A 22685-nucleotide genomic window follows, 5' to 3' on the forward strand; every position below is an offset into this window, starting at 1 on the left:
ATTATTTTTAAAAGGCACATAGATGATGTACAAGCCAATTTTTTCCAAACAATAATTTGTGTTAATAATCTGGTAGGTTTTCACAATTGGAAAAAAATGTACAGTCATGGACGTTTTCTCCATTGGGCAGTCAAACCCCTGGTCATCTGTCGTGATATTTGCTTGGATGCTTGCGACAATGTATCACTTGGAAAAATAAAATCTCTTGCCCCCGACTCTGCTCGAGATTAAGCAAAGATCAAAGGACCGGCAAGGAGAAGATGGTAGAGCAAAAGAACCCTAGTTCATGCCCTATATAAACACATGTATCTCCTATAGAAAAACACATTAAATGTACAACTAGTTTGGCGAGAGAAGCTCAATGTACCGACCGACTTAGCATTTTTAGATCTTTATGTGAACAAAAATGATTTCAAAAGAATACACTAATAGTATGTTTAGATCAACATATCTTTAAATCAAAATCAATTCCGACATTAAAATAATTTCATAATGATTTCTCTTTGATTTTAACTTTAAATTAATTGTAAAATAATTTTCAAAATGCAGTAAGAATATATTCTACAGATGAAGAATAAATGAATCTAAAACAAAACTAAAAATGGCAAGAATCTCAGGTGAGAAAGTTTCATAATTGCTTGGCAAAATGCATCATAGCACAACACGAACAAACAAAGCTGATTTCCTACCTTAAAAAAAACTGATTTCCCATTCCTGACCAGTGATCACTAAGGAAAGGACAAGAAATTTACCATTTTATTTTGTTGGAAGAGATTGGGCTAGTTATAGCCTACAAGGTACATACTATTATAGTATCCTATAGTATATACTAGCATAAATGTATTTGTCATCTCATACTCCACTTTATTTTTTTTAATCTCTCAAATATTTTACTAACATATCATATATTTCAATTTTCTCTGATCTCTTCCTACATCTCGCTACATCCAAGTGTATTTAAGATGCCAACTCTTTGTCATCCGACTATATCTAACCTATGAAAAGGAAAATCTTTTCTTCACACCCGATTCACTTTGACCTTCCATAAGAATGGTAACACAATAATAATAAGAGAAAGTGAGATTATCCTAGATAGTAAATAAACAAATCTTGATATACTAAAGTTGAGGATGTAAAAAACACTTTGACATTCACTTACCTTTTTCTCCCAATGACAACCTGTGACACCCGTTTGACTTTGTGTTGTTGGTGGCTAATCAACTTAGTTCAACCAAATTGCTCTGTTGAACTTAACTTGCATGCATAAATACAATACAACCATGAATCAAAACCCCAACTCTTTCAATCCAAATCCAATTCATCTTCTTCTTCTTCTTCAATCACTCTCTACAAATTTTCTGGTCTAAGTTAACAAACAAACAACACAACACACAGTTGTACAATACCACCATTCAATTCAATTCAGCGGGTCCGGTGCTTCTCCGGGCCCACCACCGGCGCCACCACCACCACCATTACCATTGCTAGGGTTCTTCTTCTTTTTCTCTCTTCGTTCAATTCAATTTTGCTGCAAACTGAAGAAGACATCGATCGATGGGGTCGAAACCGTGGCTGCATCCTGCTCCTCCTTACCGACCACTTGAATCGCACTGGGACACCGATGAAGACGATCCTGGTCCTCGCTGTGGTCACACGCTCACTGCTGTAGCCGCCACCAAGTCGCGCGGTCCGCGCTTAATCCTCTTCGGCGGCGCCACCGCCATTGAAGGAGGATCTACTTCAGCTCCCGGCATTCGTACTTGCCTCTTCTCTCTCCCTTGAAATTCTCTCATTTTCTGTCAGTTTTCAACTGAAAGTCTCTTCTTCTGGTTTGCAGGATTGGCTGGAGTAACGAATTCCGTGCATTCTTATGATGTTCAAACGAAGAAATGGACTCGGTTAGTTGATTTAAGCTTGCCCAGTTGTTGAATGTTTCTAATTTAGTTGATTTATGGTTCATTGTTGTAGAAAAGTTAAATTGAGTCTGTTGGGTGATTGAATTGCTACTCAAGTAATGATCTTTGGTTTATGGTTGTTTGTTCAGTCTTAAACCGGCCGGAGAGCCGCCGTCTCCTCGGGCTGCCCATGCTGCCGCGGCAGTTGGTACCATGGTCGTTTTTCAGGTGATTTTGGGTTAGGACTGAGATTTCATTTGATTGGGTTGATGGTGTAAGAGTTAGGACTTGACATTTGTTTTATTTTGTTTCGCTTGGCTAGGGTGGGATTGGTCCTGCTGGACATTCGACTGATGATATCTATGTGCTGGACTTGACCAATGACAAATACAAATGGCACAGGTGAGCTTGGTTGCAATTGACCAAGCTATTTTACTTTTTCCTACCAATTGCAATTTGACAAAATTATGGGGTTAGTCAATGTTGCAATTAATTCGATTGTAGAGTCGTTGTACAAGGGATAGGACCGGGGCCTCGCTACGGACATGTAATGGACTTGGTTGCTCAGAGATATCTCGTCACTGTCAGTGGAAATGATGGTGAGAGAAATTTATTTCCTGTTTGTCGTTTTCGTGTTTTCTTTGAATGTAGTGAATGATTTACTTGTATTAAAAACTAGACATATGGTACAAACTTCCTAGATGGAAATGTTTAGGAGGAACAAAGGTAAAGTTAAACATGAATGATAAGCTTGACTTATGAATGAATTCCTACACATGTTTGCCATACTTCAGTTGATTGAGAGTTGGGAAGAACTAAGAATAGTCATGAACATACTACAGAAAATTTGGTCATTAAAAGTTCGACTCTTTTTATCCAGTGATTATTACATAATGCCGGCATCTTGTTTTAACATGAAATTTGAAAATAAACTCTATTGAATTGGTAATGAAGTTTTCTCTAAGCTGTTTTCCTTGTGTATTCATATGCTACATATATCTGTCTGACTGTAGAGTGCCTGTCTTACTAGTAAACTCTTGTGAATAAAGTTTATATTGCCTTGTGATACATAGCTAATAATATTGTTTCTTTATAACTTGTAGGAAAACGAGTTGTATCTGATGCTTGGGCTTTAGATACTGCTCAAAAACCTTACGCGTGGCAGAGGCTGAACCCAGAGGGTGATAGACCTTCTGCTAGAATGTAAGTCTGTCTAGCCTCTTGGAAAGTAAAGCCTTAACTGACTTCATTGTTGTAATTTTACATTCTTCTTCCTCAATTTATAGGTACGCAACTGCTAGTGCCCGCTCAGATGGGATGTTTTTACTATGTGGTGGAAGAGACGCTTCGGGAACTGTATGATTCATCCTACCCTTTTTCTCAGATCATTGGATTCTCTTGCTTTTAGAAAGCTAAATCTGCCTCTGTCACGCTTTGGATTATTACATCCCATTTGTGTTGTAAAGTACCTCATCACAACTGTAGATTAAGAAATCAATGGTTGTAATTTTGGTCATATACTTGCACATGTATACCAAACTATGGTGTTCTTTAAATCTCAACCGTTGATTTCTCAATCAACAATTGTGATGCCCTAATTTATCCTTTTAATGTGACTCTTTCACTTTAGATGAGTCAAATCCAAAATTGTGATGTACTGCGTAACAAATACTTTTGTTTAAGCAGAAAACCATAGTTTGGGATGTCATATTGTTCTGAATCTGACATTTAGCGAAATATGATCGCAATTATTGTATATATACTTCGCAGCCACTAGCAGATGCCTATGGACTACTCATGCATAGGAACGGGCAGTGGGAATGGACCCTTGCACCTGGAGTTTCCCCTTCACCGAGATATCAGCATGCCTCGGTAATTGAGAGATTCCTACATGATTTTTTTTCATCACTACGATTTGTTTATGATATAACTATTCATGTTTAATTCTTTAATCTTGACTATTCATGCATGATATAACTATCAAGATTAAATACTCCATTCTTGTAATAAAAACATGCTTATTTATGTGCATGTGCACAGTCCCCAATTGCAAGAATTGATCTTACTTCCATATAATGGTTAAAAAACACCAAACTTCATTTTGGGGTATCACTTTAATTAGGAGCATTACCAACTAAAAGGCTATATTTCATACTCACACCCGAAATAAAAGTTTTGAACTGTTCATCTTACTTTCATCAATAGCCTAGTTGGGGTTTATAACATTAAATAGGAGCATAATACTTAAAATCATGCGCTGACATGCAAGGTTTCACGATCTTATGATTTTTCTGGCGCCTGAGTGATCTGAATAACACTCAAAATCGCGATCTCACACCAACAACTTGAAACGTTTAAATCGGTGGGATCATGCAATCCCATCGTGTTGGAAAAAAAACCTGATTGTCATTCATTGAACCATGACCTGTTTCAGCTTTTCAATTAGAATCCATCATCCATGCACCTCAGAGGCATGCTGCCTCTGTCCATCGATCTCCCCATGAGCACGCCGGTTGCCTTTTCCTTTTTCTTCTCTTCCTCTCCCCCCTGCCCCCACTCCCACACGTTTCTCTTTCTTTGACCCCATTCCTCTTGTTTGCTCTTCATGTCGATATTCTTATGTTAGGTTCCGGCACATTTAGTTTAATTTTTTTGGGGCAATTTCTAATTTTTATTGTTTTATTTGTCTTTCGTTAATTTATTATTATTATTATTTGTCTTTCATTATTTAAAAAAGGGGTGTTCTGTTCGGTCTAAGAAAACTGGGCTGCCTTGGTCCAAGTGATCTTGCTTTGATTGGCACTTTTGATCGTGTTACTCATTTGTATCTTCTTTTCCTTTGTTATGAGTAATGTATGCGTTTTAAGTATAATTAAGTGTGTGTATGATTTAAATATTTTTTTCTCTTACTTATGCTATATATTTAAAATTGTGTGTGAAATTCTAAAATATTTAAGTGGATTTCTCTTTCATATTTAATGCTGGATTCCGGAATAAGGTTGAAATATCTTTTATGATGTGAATTGGCGTAAGAGTTTTTCTTTTATAATGACGTTTATTGATATTGATTAATTTACTCATTCATTTTTGTTGAAATTATAAAGATTTAGGTAGAGAAGGAGGAAAAGAGATTAGAGAAATGCTTTTACGACACATTGCCAAATGAATAAAAACCAAAGTTAAACAATCACATTTAGCATCTGATTGTTGCTGTTGTTTTGGTAATATTCGTCTGTGTTTTGTAACACACATCAGTTCCCATATAAATTATATTGATATTATTATGAAAGATGTGATATTAGTATTTATACTAATAGAAGATTTCTAATCCTAGGGAAATTAATGATGAAATATAAATAAATATAGGAAATATTCCTAAGAGTTCTTCTCAGATACTCTAACTATTCTAAGATATATTCATGATAATATGAGATATCTTGTAGATATCCTAACACTTCTCAAGATTGTTTGTTTGATGGTGTGGCATTCATTTCATCAGGTTTTTGTTGGTGCACGATTACATGTTACAGGAGGTGTTCTCAGGGGTGGGCGATCTGTGGAAGGAGAAGCATCTGTTGCAGGTAACTTTCCCTGTGTTATTATCAAATTTTTATCTTGTGTTTGTTGCCATGCTGTTTTCCGTTTCCGGTATTCATGTACACCTATGTTTTCTATTTCTTGTTTTGGCAGTATTGGACACTGCTGCTGGGGTTTGGTTGGACAGAAATGGCATTGTGTCCTCCTCCCGCTCAAACAAAGGTCATGATCATGACCCTGCTTTGGAGCTTATGCGTCGTTGCCGCCATGCAGCAGCAGCTGTTGGTGTTCAAATCTATATCCACGGCGGTCTTAGAGGAGGTAATTACTCGTATTATGGGTGATGAAGTTGTATTGTTGGACTGAGAGTTTATTTTGACTTGAAAACTCAAATGCAGCATATTACATTACAATAAGTTCACAAGAATACTGGCACATTCCCTTGTGTTCATCCCAATGGATTTAGCCTTAAAGAATACATGACGAAAATGTCATTGAGACAGTCTGTCATATTAATATACTTATTTTATATTTTTTATTAGTTTAAATAGTATTAATCATCCCTTTCGAGGGTTATTGGCAGCTGCATGTGACTCTAGTTCTCTGTAACTTCTGGGCAAGAAAAACGTAGAATCCTTGTATCACTTTATCAATCTTGGATAGCAGCGCGGAGCAACCGGCCTAAAAATTGCTATATAGCTGGGTGGCTGCCGACATCAAAGATAATAGATTCAACATACATTATTTATGCTATATACACATAAATTGCTCAAGTATAAAAAAGAGATTTCTCCAACGTTAATAAGTAAGACATAGTCCTAATTAGTAAGTTTTGGTCTTTAAAAAACTGAACAAGGGGAGCTTGAGTTAACAAAACAGAGGGTGAAAAAGGAACACAAAAACACAGCTGCAAACTGAAGCAGGGGCTTGACTGGAGGGTTAGCGGTAGATTAGAAAGAAAGCAAATAGATCTTGTAGCTGGAGATACCCGCGACTATGTGTTTGGATACAAGGTGAGTTCAACGTGGACAGACTTTCTTCTTAATTCATAAGAAGAGGTCTTTCACTTTTTACCCAGGGTTGCCAATAGCGCGCTAGCGGTGCGTAGCGGCCCTTGGCCGCTCCTATTTGTTGCGTAGGGGTGCAGTTCAGTGTAGCGGTTGTTGCGGCTGATAAAGCGGAGGAAATAGTAGCCATAGCGGCGCTATTTGGCGGCTATTTGGTGGAACGGACAAAAACCCATAAAACAACCCACAAAAAAGTTCATGTTAGGGCATTTTGGGGAGGTATTTCAGGGTTTTTGCTTCCAACACATACTGAAAATGGTCTAGTTTTAGGAGAATGAGGAGGAAGTGATATCAAACTTTCATGTTTTTAGGCAATTTAGTTTGGGAGTTAGAGACTTAAACTTCTTGGTTACCTTGGCTATTATTGGTTCTAGTATGTTTTGTTTATGACACCTATGACTTGTTAATGTTAATTATGGCTGCCATGAATTTTGAGTATTCTTTATCGTTTATATGTTTATTTATAGTCATAGTATATTTACTATACAAAAAATTTAGCATGGCCGCTATGCACATACTGCTAGCGTTTGTGGGGTTGGCTGCTACGCTCCGCTATCCGGGATTGACAGCACAATTTTACCTTGAAGTGTGCACTAACAGCCATTTACAGTGGGAAATTTGTTAGGAACCTGATATTTTATTAGAAAGAATAGGGAAAATCTCCCCTATTACAGCACTGCAGATCTTTGAGTCCTGCACCTCCTTGCTCCAAGGCTCCAAGTCTTTCACAAATACATTGATAATTCCACCATCTTATCCTCGATCATTTATAACGTGCTAATATTTTTTTATTTTTCTATTTTTGTCATATTCATAATAATCATAATTCCATTATAGAACTTTTTTTTTTCTAATTCTTATATTCAACAATATCTTCTTTTAATAACTTCGAATGGTTCTCTTCCAATTACTTTAGTTAATGATATCCACTTTTGATAATTATGTTCCAGAATTATTCTCTCCTAATTACTATATTCAATATTATCTTAAATTATTCTTTCCTAATGACTATTGTTAGAAGTCCCACATTGGCTAGAGATAGAGCATAGATAGCCTTTATAAGGGGTAGTGAGCTAGCTTTTGTGGTTGAGTATAGGCCTCCCAATTTCTAATATGGTATCAGAGCCTATCCTAGATCCATTTGTTGTTTGTGGAGACTTCTCATATTTGGGGCACCCGTTGTTGTTGATCCCACGTTCCAGGTTGTTCAGTCCTGGACGTGAGGAGGTGTGTTAGAAGTCCCACATTGGCTAGAGATAGAGCATAGATAGCCTTTATAAGGGGTATTGAGCTAGCTTTTGTGGCTAGTAACTATATTTACAATAACTTTAACTATTGACTCATCCTAATTTCCTGTTTATATACTTTCCTGATAAACCTATAACTAGCATACACCTGACAATACGCCCCCCATGAGATTTCACCCAGTCCACTGTTGAAAGATTTTTTACCACTCTACGTTCGAATCTCTCAAGACTCAATTGTAGTATAGTAAAGGGTTTTGTCGTATCCACTGGGAGGTGTAATACTTATGTCATTCAATAGCTAACAAACTCAAATGATGGTTAACAGAGATATTAGGGGTTTGTTTAAGAACATGAAAATATAAAGAAAGCAGATAAAGTAATTCGATTCACCAAGGTAGATAGTTTTGCTGGGATTAGAGTTTCGTTGTTTGACCTCTATGTATTCTATTGATTCACATACAAATATCGTTCTATGCAATTGATTCCTCCCACCATTTCTTATCTTACTACCCAGTCCCCCGGCGTAGAAGATTATCAACTCAACTATATTAACCTTCAATCCCTTGATCGATTAACAATAGTGAGTAGCATTAAGCATGGATGTTTGAATAGACTAATGATCTAACCCTATCCCTAGACCTTAGAATCATTAGATGATTTTACCTATTTCAGATTTAAATAGTTAGTTCCCACCATCCTATTAAATCTAAATTCATGTTCTAGGTGATCAATCCAAAACAAGCATGAAGCACAAGGTAAAAATCATTGAATCATGGAAAAGAAACATATGATTAACTCCAGTTCAGACTCAAGAACGTGTGAATTCCCTACTCAAGTTTGAATCAATCAAAATACCCAAGGGGATCAAACCTAAGATGTAGCATGAAGCAAAAGAGAAAACCATTGATTCTTTAGCATAGAAACATGAAATTTGCATGAAAGGAAATCAAATAGATTACATGAGCATCAAAACAACTAGTTCTAATCCCAACAAATGAGAAATTAGCTATCCATTTCCATGGATAGCTTTACAATCATAAAAGAGAAGAAGAACGATGAAAAACCGAATACGTGACGGTTCCCCGGCGATGAAATCGGCTCCAAAGCCTTCTCCCAAGTCTCCTATACCTCCCTTGATGCTCTCCTTCGAGTTCTATCTTTCCCTAAGTTGTGGGTTTCAGTTATGGTCCAAGAAGTTCTCCTCTGTTCTGCTTTAAAATTTCCTTTTAAATGGCAAATCTGGCACGACCGCTCAGCCCCTTTTCTGGCCGCTCAGCTCCCTGTTACTTTAGGGATGAGTTTTCTTTAACCGCCTTGAAGACGTTCAGCCCCTTTCTTGGCCGCTCAGCCCTTTTCTGACAGGATAAAAGGAGCTCAGCTGGTTTTTAAAGGGCTCAGCTGATTTTTCCCAAACCATCCAAAACTCTTTATCTTTTCACCAAATCTTCATCTCTTCACTAGATTCATGTCCCTACAACAACAATTGAGATTGGATCTCCATTTAAACACATTCTAATCAAAAGAGAGTCAATTTGCAAGATAATTTCCATAAATCACATAGATAAGTGCCTTAATAACAATGGAAAACTACGTAAAATTGGCAATTATCATCCACACGGTGAATAACTTGTGATAGCTGAAAACAAACTGCCACCAGTGTTCCACTATTGGGGTCCATTGATCTTCTTCAAAGCCCCTAATGACAATGGACTTAATAGTTTGACTGGTGGCTTGGAAAGCATCCTTCTCTAGTTCCTATAGCAGCTTCCATACTTAGTCAATTAGCTGAAATACTTGGTCATCTCATCTCAACTTCTTACTACAACTCTCATTTATGGACTAGGCTTGGCCCTTACATTCAGTAGATGCAGAGCATACATTCTCAGCCTTAGCTTTTTCCCTTAATATGAAGAAAGTCCTGTGTATTTAGTGAGCTCTGTGTCCTGCTTCCTGCTAACCAATCCAACGACTAAGATACATTGGGTCTGGCCCTTTAGTGCAAGAAACTGGCTAGATTTCCATGATTCTAGTCTCAAAAATTGCCCACTCATGTGTTGCGCCTCTACCTTGGAGTTGCAGAACAACCACCATTTCTATCCCCTTCTCTCTTAGCAACGTAGCTTGTGCCACTGCATGAGTAACCTTGTTTGGAGATTCCGGCGGGAAAAACCTAGCTGAGATTTCCGGGTTCCTGAATCTCAGCTAGGTTCCTGAAAAGATATTGTTTCACTCAGATTTAGCAGGGCAGGATTACGATTTAGCACGGGATTAACATTGGCAGTGACATCTCAAATCTTGAAAATCGTACAATTTTGCGATTCTAAATGTAATTTCTCGACTACGGTGTTGCCCACATCTCCAAGATCGGAGCTCTTATACTAGCTGTTGGAACCTAGTATTTTATTATGGGAAAATCCCCTCATTACAAAATTGCATATCTTCTAGTCTATGCACATGCTTGCCCTGATGTTAAGGTCCCACATTGAGTAGAGATATGGTCATAATATATCTTATAAAGGGTAGAGCATTCCTCACCTTAAGCTAGCTTTTGGGGTAGAGTTAGGCCTAACCCAAATTTTAAGATGGTATTCGTGCCTATCATTGATCCGTTCATTGGGCCACCCATAAATGGGTCACGTGCATGTTGAGTCCTGCAAACTTGACGCTCCTGATGCTCATCCCTGAGCGTGAGAGGGGGTGTTAAGATCCCACATTGACTAGAGATATGGCGAACTTAAACCATATAAAGGGTAGGGTAAGACAATCATCACTTCTAAGCTTAGCTTTTGGGGTAGAGTTAGGCCTAGCTCGAAAGCTAAGACCTGAGGTCCCATTCTCTCTCAAATACGCCGTTATTGACTCTCTTATCTTCTATTTTTGTATAAAATACCATATTTTCCTCTTTTTCCTATTTTTTTCATATTCTTAATAGGCCTAATTCCACCATATATTGATTCTTTACTAATTACTGTATTTAGAAACATATACTTTCAATAATAACTTCATAATAATTCTCTTTCAATTACTACTTTTAATGATATCTACTTCTAATAATTCTAATCCATAATTATTCTCTCATAATTATTATATTTAATAACATCCTCAATTATTCTTTACCAATTACGATATTTAACAATATCTTTAACTATTGACTTATCATTATATCTCCTTTTTATATATATTCTCCTAACAACCCTCTTAACTAAAAACACCTAACAAAATCTATGGGCTCGAGCCCATGGTGTATGAGACAACTAGAGAGACATTCGGAAATGAACAGAAGTAGTTTTCCCATGCTCAAATATGCCAGAAATATGACAGAAGTATAAAAAAATTAGGGTTCGGAAAGATAAAAAGGGGGGTGGGGCTTTACCTTTCATGAACCAATAATGGTCCAAAATGGACGCGATTTTTGCCATGATTTGCAGCACAATGGACGCGACATGAAAAGATTCTGTGGGCTGAGTTGGGTAGTGGCCACGATCTACGATGCACTCCGCTGCTGCCTGCTATTGCGTCGGTGTAGCCACAGTTAGTTACTATGCTTAGTTATGATTGAACTAATGCAGATTTATCTAATTCATATTCTAATCTATGTCCAGTCATGCTACTACTAGATTTCCATATCATGGCAAACCAGAATTGTGTGCCTATTAAGCTCTGATAGCCATTGTCAAATAGGTTATCACATGCCATGCTGGCCTGCTGAAAAATGTTTTAACTTTTAAATATTCTTAATGCATTATAGCCTTTGGGTCATACATTACAATGCTTGGAATTGATTAATTCCCAGACATGCGTTGTTAGCTAGCAGGAATGGAATGTGAGAACTGGTTCAGAATATGAAGTGAAAAGAATGATTTCTATTGAGTAACCCTAATCTCAATCTCTCCTCAATGTATATGCAACACCAAGAATAGGGTGAATCTTCTGAAAAAATGTGTTCCCCCAGATATTCGAGAGATCCAAGACTCTCCCAAGTACCCAATACAAATTCCATGACCCTTCTCTCTGTTTCTCTCCTCTTACCTACCTAACAGTAGCAGTAGTTAGTCGTTAATCTACTTAAAAGAACATCCTCCCGCTCTTGAGAGGTTATTATCCTCTGCATCTCTCCTCGCTCTCCTCTGGTAGACCTTCCTTTCTATAAAAGTTACTATTATATTGAGTTTTCCAATTTTTATTATGGACTGTAAGTGTTTGATAATTTTATATTTTTGTTCCTCTTAATTAGATGTTCCTTAGATATTTCAAAATTTGTTTTCTCTGTTTATTAATTTTCATGAAACCATGTTATTACGTGCAGATACACTACTAGATGATTTCTTAGTGGCTGAAAATTCGCCATTTCAGCCTGACAATTCTCATGCGTTAACAGCTGAGAGAACATCACCTCTTACAAGTCCCAAATACAATCAGTCTAACTTCAGCTTGGATGGTACACAAGACGGACCCTCGTCTGGCGGCTCAGGGTATATCATTTATTTCTTCCTTCTTTGGAAGCCCGACAATTTATCTTACAATCCTTGTGCTTGTTATATTTCAATTTTATGACAGTTTGATATGTGTTCATTTTACCAGGATGGACAAACATTCGATGGAGAAACTGAGGGAGGCATCAGCTGCTGAAGCTGAGGCAGCGAGTGCGGTCTGGCAAGCTGTGCAAGCTATATCTGCGGAAGAAACTTCTGTGTCAGATGACAACTCACAAGCTGCAGAAACCGTTTCAGATGGAAGCGATACAGAGGGAGATGTTCACCTTCATCCTAGAGCTGTATGTACTTGGAGCCTTGTGTATTACTGAAAATTTCTATCACGGATGCAAAATCATGAACATTTTGTTACAGGTTGTAGTTGCGAAAGAAACTGTAGGTAACCTAGGTGGAATGGTGAGACAATTGTCTCTGGATCAATTTGAAAATGAAAGCAGACGCATGGTTCCCATGAATAATGATTCGCCTTATCCTACGAAAAAATTCACCAGGCAGAAATCCCCTCAGGGTTTGCATAAAAAGGCAAGCAGTATTTGATGTGCATTCTTCTTCATACTGTTGGTGCTTGATATATAATTGTGTACCCATTTAATTATCATATTCATATATTGGACAATCACTTATCATCATTGTCCTCTTTCCAGATAATTTCGACTTTGCTCAGGCCTCGCAACTGGAAAGCTCCTGTTAACAGACGGTTCTTCTTGGATTCGTATGAAGTGGGTGAGCTTTGCTATGCTGCTGAGCAAATATTTATGCAGGAACAAACTGTTCTTCAGCTAAAAGCTCCAGTCAAAGTATTTGGTGATCTTCATGGTCAGTTTGGTGATTTGATGCGGCTATTTGATGAATATGGATTTCCTTCAACTGCTGGAGACATCACGTAAGTCTGTTACATGTATATATCATAAATTTATCATTGCTTGTGTCAGAATAGTTTATGTGTAGATAAAGTATAATCAGGTCTTCCCTATTCCTGTGGTATCATGTGATCATGTATCTTTTCATTCCTTTGCAGTATTTAGAACTTAGTTCCAACTAGTCTTAGACTAGCATATTGTAAAATGCCAACCATCTCTATATTTTAGGTGTTAAAATAATTAAAATAATACGATCTCCTAGATAAACTGGTCACTGGATTTATTTATGTGTCTTTAGTTAATGCATGCTAGATACATCAAAAAGTTTGTTACTAAAGGCCTTAGGAATATTGTTGTGCATTTAGTAACAAGTTTTCATTTTCTGAACAGTTTAGCACTTTTGATTGGCTCTAAGAATGTACCTTACATTTACTATGTGGATTGTAATATTCAATTTTTCTGAATGGTTTGTTGTTTTGAGCTCTACCCCATGACCAAAAATGTTTTCCATCCGAAGACCATATCTAGAACTGTTTGCTAGCAATTTGTTGTGATTTGAAGTTAAAATTGCAGACTGATTGTTGGGATTAACTTAATATGTGATGTGTGTTCCTTAGCAGGATTGATTTATTTTCAGTCTTTTTCTGTGTAAATGACACATTCTTTTAGTTAATGGTTAAGTGATAATTTACTGAGACATTCTTCTATTGCTTTGCTCCTTAATCTGAACACTTTGTAATTAGCTTTCTCATTTAATGTTTCAGGTATATTGATTACTTGTTTTTGGGAGATTATGTTGATCGAGGACAGCACAGCTTGGAAACCATTACCTTGCTACTTGCTCTTAAGGAAGGCTACTGTTTAGTTATATTAGTTGCAGCTATTATTTTGTTTCTTTGTTTTTATAATTAACCTTGTAATTGCATCCTTGTTTCTGCAGATCGAATATCCTGAGAATGTTCATTTGATACGTGGAAACCATGAAGCTGCTGACATAAATGCACTATTTGGTTTTCGCATAGAGTGCATTGAGAGAATGGTAGAGACAGAAACATACTTGTATTGATTCAGTATTTAGGTTCGAATCTGCAACTAATTGTGCGCTTGTAGGGAGAAAATGATGGAATATGGGCATGGACGCGATTCAATCAACTTTTTAACTTTCTTCCACTAGCTGCTCTTATTGAAAAGAAAATTATCTGTATGCATGGTGGGATTGGAAGATCTATCAATTCGGTAGAACAGATAGAGAAGCTTGAGAGGCCCATAACAATGGATGCAGGATCCATCATTTTAATGGACCTTTTGTGGTATCTCTCTCTCTCTCTATCTCTCTCTCATGTGGCTTTGCGTTATGTTTGCATTTTCCCCCCTTATAACATCTATATATTTGTAGGTCTGATCCCACAGAAAATGATAGTGTAGAGGGTTTGAGACCAAATGCTAGAGGGCCAGGGCTTGTCACTTTTGGGGTAAGTATAATACCATTCATTGCAAACATGGGGGACCTTTCATGCTATGAGTAAATCTTTCAGTCCCACCTCCCATAAATTATGATGCATAGAAATGTATTCTCATGTTTAGATCTGAGATTATAGACTACTGTGTGAAAGGTGTGGTCTTAGTCTATTATTTTATTTTATTATTATGTTATTGAAAAAATCTCAAGAAAATATATGGACATATATATTTCTCCGTGGGAAATATGAATTTCAATTTCCACAATTTCCGAAAGTCTGAGCACTAGTTGAGAAGGGTACACTGCTTGCTGTTTTGTTCTCCTCTTTGGAAAATCATTATAATATTACTTTCAAAATATAAAAATAGTCACTTCTTTTGTTTTAAGTTTGATTCACTGATGAATAGGATTAGGTGTCTACCATTACTATAAATGCAACGTCTATCATTTTGCTGCATTTTATTCTTGTACTTCCTTTTTTTCTCATACTATACCCTAAAGACTTAAACCCTATAATTTCGTCATGGTATCAAACCAATACCATCCTTTGTGATCCATCCTATCAATATTTCACTGCCAAGTTTTCCAAAGTTTGAAACTCTGTTCTAACAATGTCATTCTCTCCCCAACAAACAATCCAGACAATCTTTGTTGTGTCGATTTTTTTGAGGTACTCTGGTTTTGTTCATATCCTTGTTGTCTGGTTGCAATAGCTATCAGCGCTGACCCACCTTACATCGTCTCTGCAAGTTTCGATATCTCTTTTCAATTTTCATTATTTAGTTTTAGGGCTTCAGTCACTGTTTACAACAACCCACCCACTCTATGCAGTCGTCAAACGTCAAGATTGACACCCTCGTTCATCTCAGAAGCCATCGATCGACCAATCAGTCCCCCTAGCACTGCCACAAAATTCTCCACCATGTGTAACCGTATCAACCAGTACAAGTTTTCACCAGCACGTGAGGTACATGCGGCGCCTTACTAGCCTCTACAAAATCCTCCACCATTGACGTTGCCGCTACTTTTGTGGTGGTTGTCCGCTTCTCCTGGTTCTGTTTTACCCCGGTTTGGCTTTTAGATTTGTTGGTCATGGTATCTCATTTGATGGTCACTATTTGCTGAGATAGACAGTCACCGGTGACTTCTATTCTCGTTTGGCCCTTTATTTGGTCTTGTGGTTGCTTATTTCACTCCCTTGTTTATCCCTAACTGGAGAGTACTTTTAGAGTTTCTTTGTCTATTCTGTTCTATGAATTTGTTTTGCTGCTTTTGCACCATGGTGCTCTATTTTCTCTGTTCCGATGTCTTTTTTGGTTGCTACTGGTTTATTGTTCTTATAGCCCAGATTTGTTTCTGGGTGAATTGATGCCGGTTTTCCGCTCTAGTTCACTCTCTACTTTTGTTGCCTGAATCAGTTGGCCCTGCGTTAATCTTAGAGAATCAGTTTGGCTTGCAACAGTCCTAGATAATCAGCTAGGCCCTCATTATTTTTCTATTTCTAAAGGATACATTTTTATTAAGCTTAAACCTAAGTAAGCTTGAGCTTTAGGGGCAGTGTTATGTGTTATAATAGTTTGATCATATCTTAAGTAATTGAGGGCAGTTTAGATTATTCTTTAGTTTTGATTTCTTTATTTCCTTATTCTATTGATTTAATTCCTTATTAAATTAAGATTAGGATTCTTAATTAGTTTCCCTATTTGAATAAGACTAGGACTCTACCATTAGTATAAAAAAGACTACGTATTTTTTTGTAAGATACCCAATATATTATATCAATACAATTTTATTTTGTGTATTCTTTTTCCTCTTTCTATACCTTGACTAAACTCTGATTTCATCATATATCCTAGAGGTGCTAATTTGACTATTTACTCTGATTTAAATTAAGATCATTCATGAGAACCTACATAAAGAAATGAATAGAAAAATCAACAGACAGACTTTGGAGATCTCTACAAATTGAAATTACAATTAAGGCAAACTTAACACGCAATAAAATATCAATAATTATTTCTTAACACAATTCAAAGCTCGTACTTTTTTTTTCACTCTCTTAAGACATTTTATAAATATAATATTTTTCCACAACTAGGCATGCCTTGAAGTTCTTGCTAATTATATGCGAACGTGGCCTAATATTTTTCTAATTTTATGCAGCCTGATCGTGTCACAGACTTCTGTAAGAGAAATAAATTACAGCTCATAATAAGGGCCCATGAATGCGTCATGGATGGTTTTGAGCGATTTGCCCAGGGACAATTAATCACCCTTTTTTCCGCAACTAACTATTGCGGTAAGCATAATTTCTCACCAGCTTTCTCCTTTGCATGTGATAGCATTTCAATCTCATATTTGGTATGTTATTTAGGAACTGCAAACAATGCGGGAGCTATACTGGTAATTGGTAGGGGTTTGGTTGTGGTTCCAAAGTTGATTCATCCTATACCACCTCCCCTTCAGTCACCTGAAACATCTCCAGAGCGTGTGATGGATGAGACATGGATGCAGGTGAGCTTAATATTTTGTTTGTTCTGACTTAATAGCATGTTTGGATCAGCTTGTTTTTCCGCGGAATCAATTTGGTTGCTCAAAAGCTTCAGTGTTTGTAAATTCTTCTAGAATTGATTTTGGGAGAAGTTTCTGGGTGACATTATTGATTTTGAGGAAAAAGAAGCTAATCTAAACATGCTATGCTTTTCCCCAAAATTGATTTTGGCTTTAGAACCAACCGTAAAATGATTTCCAATCATGCACTTATTCTAGGAGCTTAATGTTTTGCTGGTTATTATTCTAGGAGCATAATATTTTGTTTGTTCTTACTTATTATAGGAACTTAATATTCAGAGGCCGCCAACTCCTACTAGGGGTCGACCACAGCCTGACCTTGATCGTGGCTCTCTAGCATATATATGATGTAGTTTATGACATGAAATACAGTTTGGGGATTTCTCATCCAGCCTCGATATCCGCCCGCCAAATGTTCTGTTTGTATATCTCCTGTTGTTGACAGAAAACATGTTTTGTACAATGTTTTTTCTTTTTCTGTAGTTGTAGATGATCATAGTCTCATTACTTTGCAAATAGCTTGAGAGAGTGCATTCTTATTGTTAGACTATCTTGTGTAGATTGGGTTTATAAGGGCTCTGGACGAGGATAAAGTTGCAGAGATGTTGTGAGTGTCTTATACCCCTCAATATAGGGATGACTTTTAGTGAGGGAATAATTTGGCTGATTAGTTTGTATATTGTATCATAAAAAATATTCATAGTTTTTATTTTATATACATTTTTATAGCATTTGAATCAAGTGTCTTTAACCTCGAGTTTGACTGCTTTGCTTATTTCGCGAGGGTGAGAGTAGTCAGTTCTTAGGTTTCAAATCAAGTGCATTTATTTTAGATTTTACCAATGGGAAACTTTCATTTTACGAAAATGGAAAATTTTCCTCCTTTCAGTTCCAGTGTCTCAACAAGAAGGATGCTGCTAGCCATGTTGTATCACAATTGATATCAGAAATTTGTGTTGTACATAATAGATATCAGAATTTGAGGTATACATAAGTTAACATTTTTTTAGAAAAAATAAAGAATTCCAGCACCATGCCTGCAATTATTTGCTATTGAATTTTTCAACCTTGAACTCATTTCAATTACTTTTTACTATGTTTCCCTTGCTACAAGTAACCAACCTGTTAAATTTAAGTTTGACTCTTTTCTTTTGACATCAAATTGCATGGATCTATTTTTTTGGGCAATATCTGAAAATGTTGTTTACATGGAATTAAAATTGATGTTTATTTTCCCTCAAAAAAAAATTGATGTTTATTTGATATATAAAAAGATTGTTTTATTGCTAAAAACATTGTTGTTTTTCAATAAAGGGAGCATTATCAAGTCCTTAATGTTATAAATGTCAAGGTTATTAAGTGGACCTTTAGGAATTTAATTGGTTAATTTGAAATGAATCTCTATGACCACCTCTATCCTCTTTTGCATTATGAACCTCAAATCAAGAACCTATTATCCACATGAAAATCACATCTATCATTTTGCAATTGTTCAGCATAATTCCCAAATGTTATTTTGTCGACATTTAGATAAATAAAAAGTATATATAATATTATTAAACCTAGAGCGAACATAGACTCAGCCAGGATATCGGGTCACTAATCGGACGAATAAGTGTATGATTGGATCTGTTGACTCAGTTACTAGTGCTACACTTGCATTCAAGAGTTAAGGAATTTGCTCCAAGAATTAGTTATCTCAAATGTACCATTTTGTCTACTAAATCTTTCTGTCTCTTGGGATTTGATCTAGTCTTTCTTGTATGAACTTATCCTATGAATAAACCCCTCACGTTCGGGAGCCGCGAATTCAATAATACAGAGCGAGGATACAAAATGCAAGATAAAAAATGGTAGTCATAGTTCATTGCCTAAGAACACGATCCATTGAGCCTGCTCCTCAAGAATGAAGCTTGTTGCGATACCAGTATCTATACATAGACGTTACTTCATCAATGTCAGGGGAGTTTTATATACCCGACCCGAGCCTATTGTCTCTTTCCCCGCCGGGACAATACAACTTCCCGACTGAGGGACACGAATGCATTGAAAAAGCAAGTGAATTCCCTCTAAGCAACAAAGCATTATACTTTTGTAATACTTCTAGTTTTACAGAAGCAATAAAACAAGTTGAAAAAATGTAAAATAATCAAAGATATTTCTTGATTGTTATTAGAGGCCATGTTTATGGGACAACTGATATCTTTGATCCAATACAATTCATCTTAAAATTCAAGCAAAGTTTTTGTTAACAAGATCAATTAAAATTAATCAATTTCTTCACAACTAAAAAACTATTTTTAAACCAATTCTACTCGCTCCACTTATTTGTATTGAATACCTTCTTGTTATTAGAAAGATTTTCTCTTTGCTCAAGAAGTGTTTTTTTTTTTGCAAGTCTCATATACTTATTTTCATACTCATACACATACACTACAGTGTTTAATTTTGTCTGATTATTTCATAATTATTTGTATTCTCAAAACATACCCTATAAAACCCAACCAAACGACGTCGTGTGTCTCTCTATCTTAAACCCTAAAAACCTCGTCTTCCTCTTCAGAGTTGCAGCATTTCACAGCATTCATCAATGGAGGAAGCAAGAGTGAAGAGCTACCCTGTGAAACCGAAGCTCAAAACCAAACCCAGAACTCCATCCCAAACCCTCGAATCAAACTTCTGGTCCTCCTTCAAAACCACCCAAATCAACAACCTCATCTCCGTCCCTTCCCTCACCTTCTCCCCCACTCACCCTCACTCCTTCGCCGCCGCACACGTCACCTCTCTCTCCATCTTCAACCCTCAAACCCTCACCCTCACCGCCACCATCTCCTCCTTCAAAGACACCGTCTCCTCCGCTTCATTCCGATCTGATTCCCGCCTCATCGCCGCCTCTGACCTCTCCGGCCTCGTCCAGGTCTTCGATGTCAACTCCCGCACCGCTCTCCGCCGCCTCCGCGCTCACACCCGCCCTGTCCGGTTTGTCCACTTCCCCGTCCACGACAAGCTCCACCTAATCTCCGCCGGTGATGACTCCCTCGTGAAGTACTGGGATTACGCCGAACAGAAGCCGGTCCTGGAGTTTCGCGGCCATAAGGACTATGTCCGCTGCGGTGATTCCTCTCCTGTGAATGGGGACACGTTTCTCACTGGTTCCTATGATCACCTTGTTAAGCTATGGGATGTTAGGGTTAGGGATTCGAATTCGACGGCGGCAATGCAGGTTAACCATGGTGCCCCTGTGGAGGATGTGATTTTCCTGCCGTCCGGTGGGATGTTTGCGACGGCGGGTGGGAACTCGGTGAAGCTTTGGGATATGATTGGGGGAGGGAAGCTTGTTGGGTCGATGGAGAGCCACAATAAGACGGTGACTTCGATTTGTGTCGGTCGGATTGGGAAGGGTTCGGGTGAGGAGGAATCGAATAAATTTAGGATTATGAGTGTGGGTTTGGATGGGTACTTGAAGGTGTTTGATTATGCCTCTATGAAGGTTACATTTTCAATGAGGTTCCCTGCACCGCTTTTGTCGGTTGCTTACTCGCCGGATTGCTCTACGAGGGTGATTGGGACCTCGAATGGGATAATCTATGCTGGAAAGAGGAAGATGAAGGAGGAAAAGGAAGGGGAAAATGAGGAGAGTGAGTCCAGCTTGTTTTGGAGAATTAGGCCTGTGGAGCATGTCGAGAAGCAGGTGTTGAAGCCTTCGAATTTCAGGTACTTTCACAGAGGGCAAGGAGATAAACCTCGTGAGGGTGATTACTTGGTTATGAGGCCCAAGAAGGTGAAGCTGGCTCAACATGATAAGCTTTTGAAGAAGTTTAGGCATGGGGAGGCTCTGGTGTCTGTGTTGGAAAGTAAGAACCCTGGGAATGTGGTGGCTGTCATGGAGGAGTTGGTGGCTAGGAGGAAGTTGCTGAGGTGTGTCTCGGACTTGGATTCGGAGAAGCTGGAAATGCTTTTGGTGTTCTTGCATAGGTATTGTACCGAGCCGAGATATTCAAGTTTGCTGATGGGATTGACCAAGAAGGTTCTTGAAATGAGGGCTGATGATATTAGGGCTTCTCAAGCCCTCAGAGGTCATATCAGGAATCTCAAGCGCTCTGTTGAGGAGGAGATTCGGGTTCAACAGTCATTACAGGAGATACAGGGTATAATTTCTCCTTTGTTGAGGATAGCTGGAAGAAGATGAAATTTTGGCTTTCTCTCCTCATCTAGGAGGTGTTTTTGTTCTCATATTGTGCTATTTTATAGAATGTCTTCTTTGTTTTTGTGATTTCAGGATATTTCAGTTTATTTGAGAATTTTTGTGTACCTTTAAAGTGCCGGAAAATATTTAAGTTGTTGCCTTTTTTTGAGGAATTCTACTTGCACTTTCATTTATTGGTTTCATTTGGTACCTTTGGTTTGTGTTGAGTGTGATTTCCCTCCGAACTTGAACAGCGTTTAGGTTATGAATGGGAGGGTAGGGTGGTTCGACAAGTCCATTTTACACTTGCATCCAACTTGTGCTCTTGGGATATTTATCCAGTGGACCAAGAATGAATTCAGTTTCTATTTCAGCTATATTTACCAGGCTTGAACACTTGAAGAAGATTTTAAAAATGCTGTGATGTACAAACTTCAATTCTTGTGCTAAACTAATTCGGTACTTGACCGAAATGCATTCCTGAAAAAGCTGCACGCAGAGCAGCATTAGAAGCATGCACTACATGGCTGAATCAAACATTCTGCTGCAGCAAGAAGCTTTAAAATGTAAAATCAATTTTCAGAAATTGTATTATCATGCACGTAAACAGTGAATAGTTTGTCGTAGGAGCTAAACCTAATTATTTAAAGGCTAATATGATTCATAACAACAGGTCACTTTTAGTAAAAACAGATTTAAGTCTCTACAGCAATGCTGTAATGTAGAAGTGGCCAAAACACATCCTTCCTGTTCCTTAAGCAGGGTTTGGAATAAGATTTAAGGAAGTTGATGAAATTATAGGGTCTTTAAAGTATAGAAAGAGGAAAATGAGAAATTTTCAAAGTTACACCTTTCACATGAGCATTTGTTCTTACTCTAAAGTTGAGCTCTTGTCCCTTGAGCTCTTCACTGAACTTCATTCTCTCTCCCTCAAGCTCTTTGTGCTCTTGATCTGTTTACAAATCAAGCTTATTGAGCTCGTTTCTCCGTCTACGTAATTTTCAACAGAGGTAAATTGGTTTCTCTGTCACTATGCTCTTTGATGGTTTTTGTTTTGATGATTAGGTTTTTAAAATCCTTATTTGTCTCTGTTTGAAACATAAAATGGGTTCGAGTACCTGTATGTATCTTTGCTGCAATACTAAATCCTATTAATATTTAGATAGTTTCAGTTTCCTTGAAACTTAATTCACCCTAGCCTATATAAATTGCCAATATCCAGCACCAATTCAGTTTCCTTTATTTGCACCTTTGTAGCTGGTTTATTGGGATTATACTGCAATATGTACCTTTTAGTCTTTTACTGATTTTGAATCTAATCTAGGCAATTGCTTCTGAGGTACAAAATCTTGCTTGTCTTTGTAGCTGGT

At 37.5% G+C, this 22685-nt stretch overlaps 2 protein-coding genes across 2 annotated transcripts; both read left to right on the forward strand.

The window, feature by feature from the left end:
• The first annotated feature begins 1218 nt into the window (after positions 1 to 1218).
• Positions 1219 to 17866, forward strand: LOC130720263 (serine/threonine-protein phosphatase BSL1). Its single transcript, XM_057570890.1, has 21 exons — positions 1219 to 1756; positions 1838 to 1898; positions 2045 to 2123; positions 2218 to 2297; positions 2400 to 2494; positions 2999 to 3098; positions 3182 to 3251; positions 3666 to 3767; positions 5395 to 5476; positions 5586 to 5753; positions 12053 to 12218; positions 12328 to 12520; positions 12594 to 12761; positions 12884 to 13122; positions 13864 to 13946; positions 14038 to 14138; positions 14210 to 14409; positions 14496 to 14571; positions 16722 to 16857; positions 16933 to 17072; positions 17394 to 17866. The coding sequence occupies exons 1-21, from the start codon at positions 1555 to 1557 to the stop codon at positions 17475 to 17477; spliced, it is 2625 nt and encodes an 874-aa protein (XP_057426873.1). The 5' UTR covers positions 1219 to 1554; the 3' UTR covers positions 17478 to 17866.
• A 1785-nt stretch (positions 17867 to 19651) lies between these two features.
• LOC130720264 (protein SLOW WALKER 1) lies at positions 19652 to 21488 on the forward strand. The gene has a single exon (XM_057570891.1). It carries the CDS (start codon positions 19720 to 19722, stop codon positions 21316 to 21318), a length of 1599 nt encoding a protein of 532 aa, XP_057426874.1. The 5' UTR covers positions 19652 to 19719; the 3' UTR covers positions 21319 to 21488.
• The last annotated feature ends 1197 nt before the right edge of the window (positions 21489 to 22685 follow it).

Source organism: Lotus japonicus, chromosome 5 (genome assembly GCF_012489685.1).
Source record: "Lotus japonicus ecotype B-129 chromosome 5, LjGifu_v1.2".
In the NCBI taxonomy this organism is placed as follows: domain Eukaryota; kingdom Viridiplantae; phylum Streptophyta; class Magnoliopsida; order Fabales; family Fabaceae; genus Lotus; species Lotus japonicus.

Bases quoted from the DNA above. Each gene is read 5' to 3' on its own strand.
- LOC130720263 (XM_057570890.1), top strand. From the start codon at position 1,555: ATGGGGTCGAAACCGTGGCTGCATCCTGCTCCTCCTTACCGACCACTT. The intron at 14,139-14,209 runs GTAGAGACAGAA...GTGCGCTTGTAG, and splicing joins TAGAGTGCATTGAGAGAATG to GGAGAAAATGATGGAATATG. The intron at 14,410-14,495 runs GTATCTCTCTCT...ATATATTTGTAG, and splicing joins ATTTTAATGGACCTTTTGTG to GTCTGATCCCACAGAAAATG.
- LOC130720264 (XM_057570891.1), top strand. From the start codon at position 19,720: ATGGAGGAAGCAAGAGTGAAGAGCTACCCTGTGAAACCGAAGCTCAAA.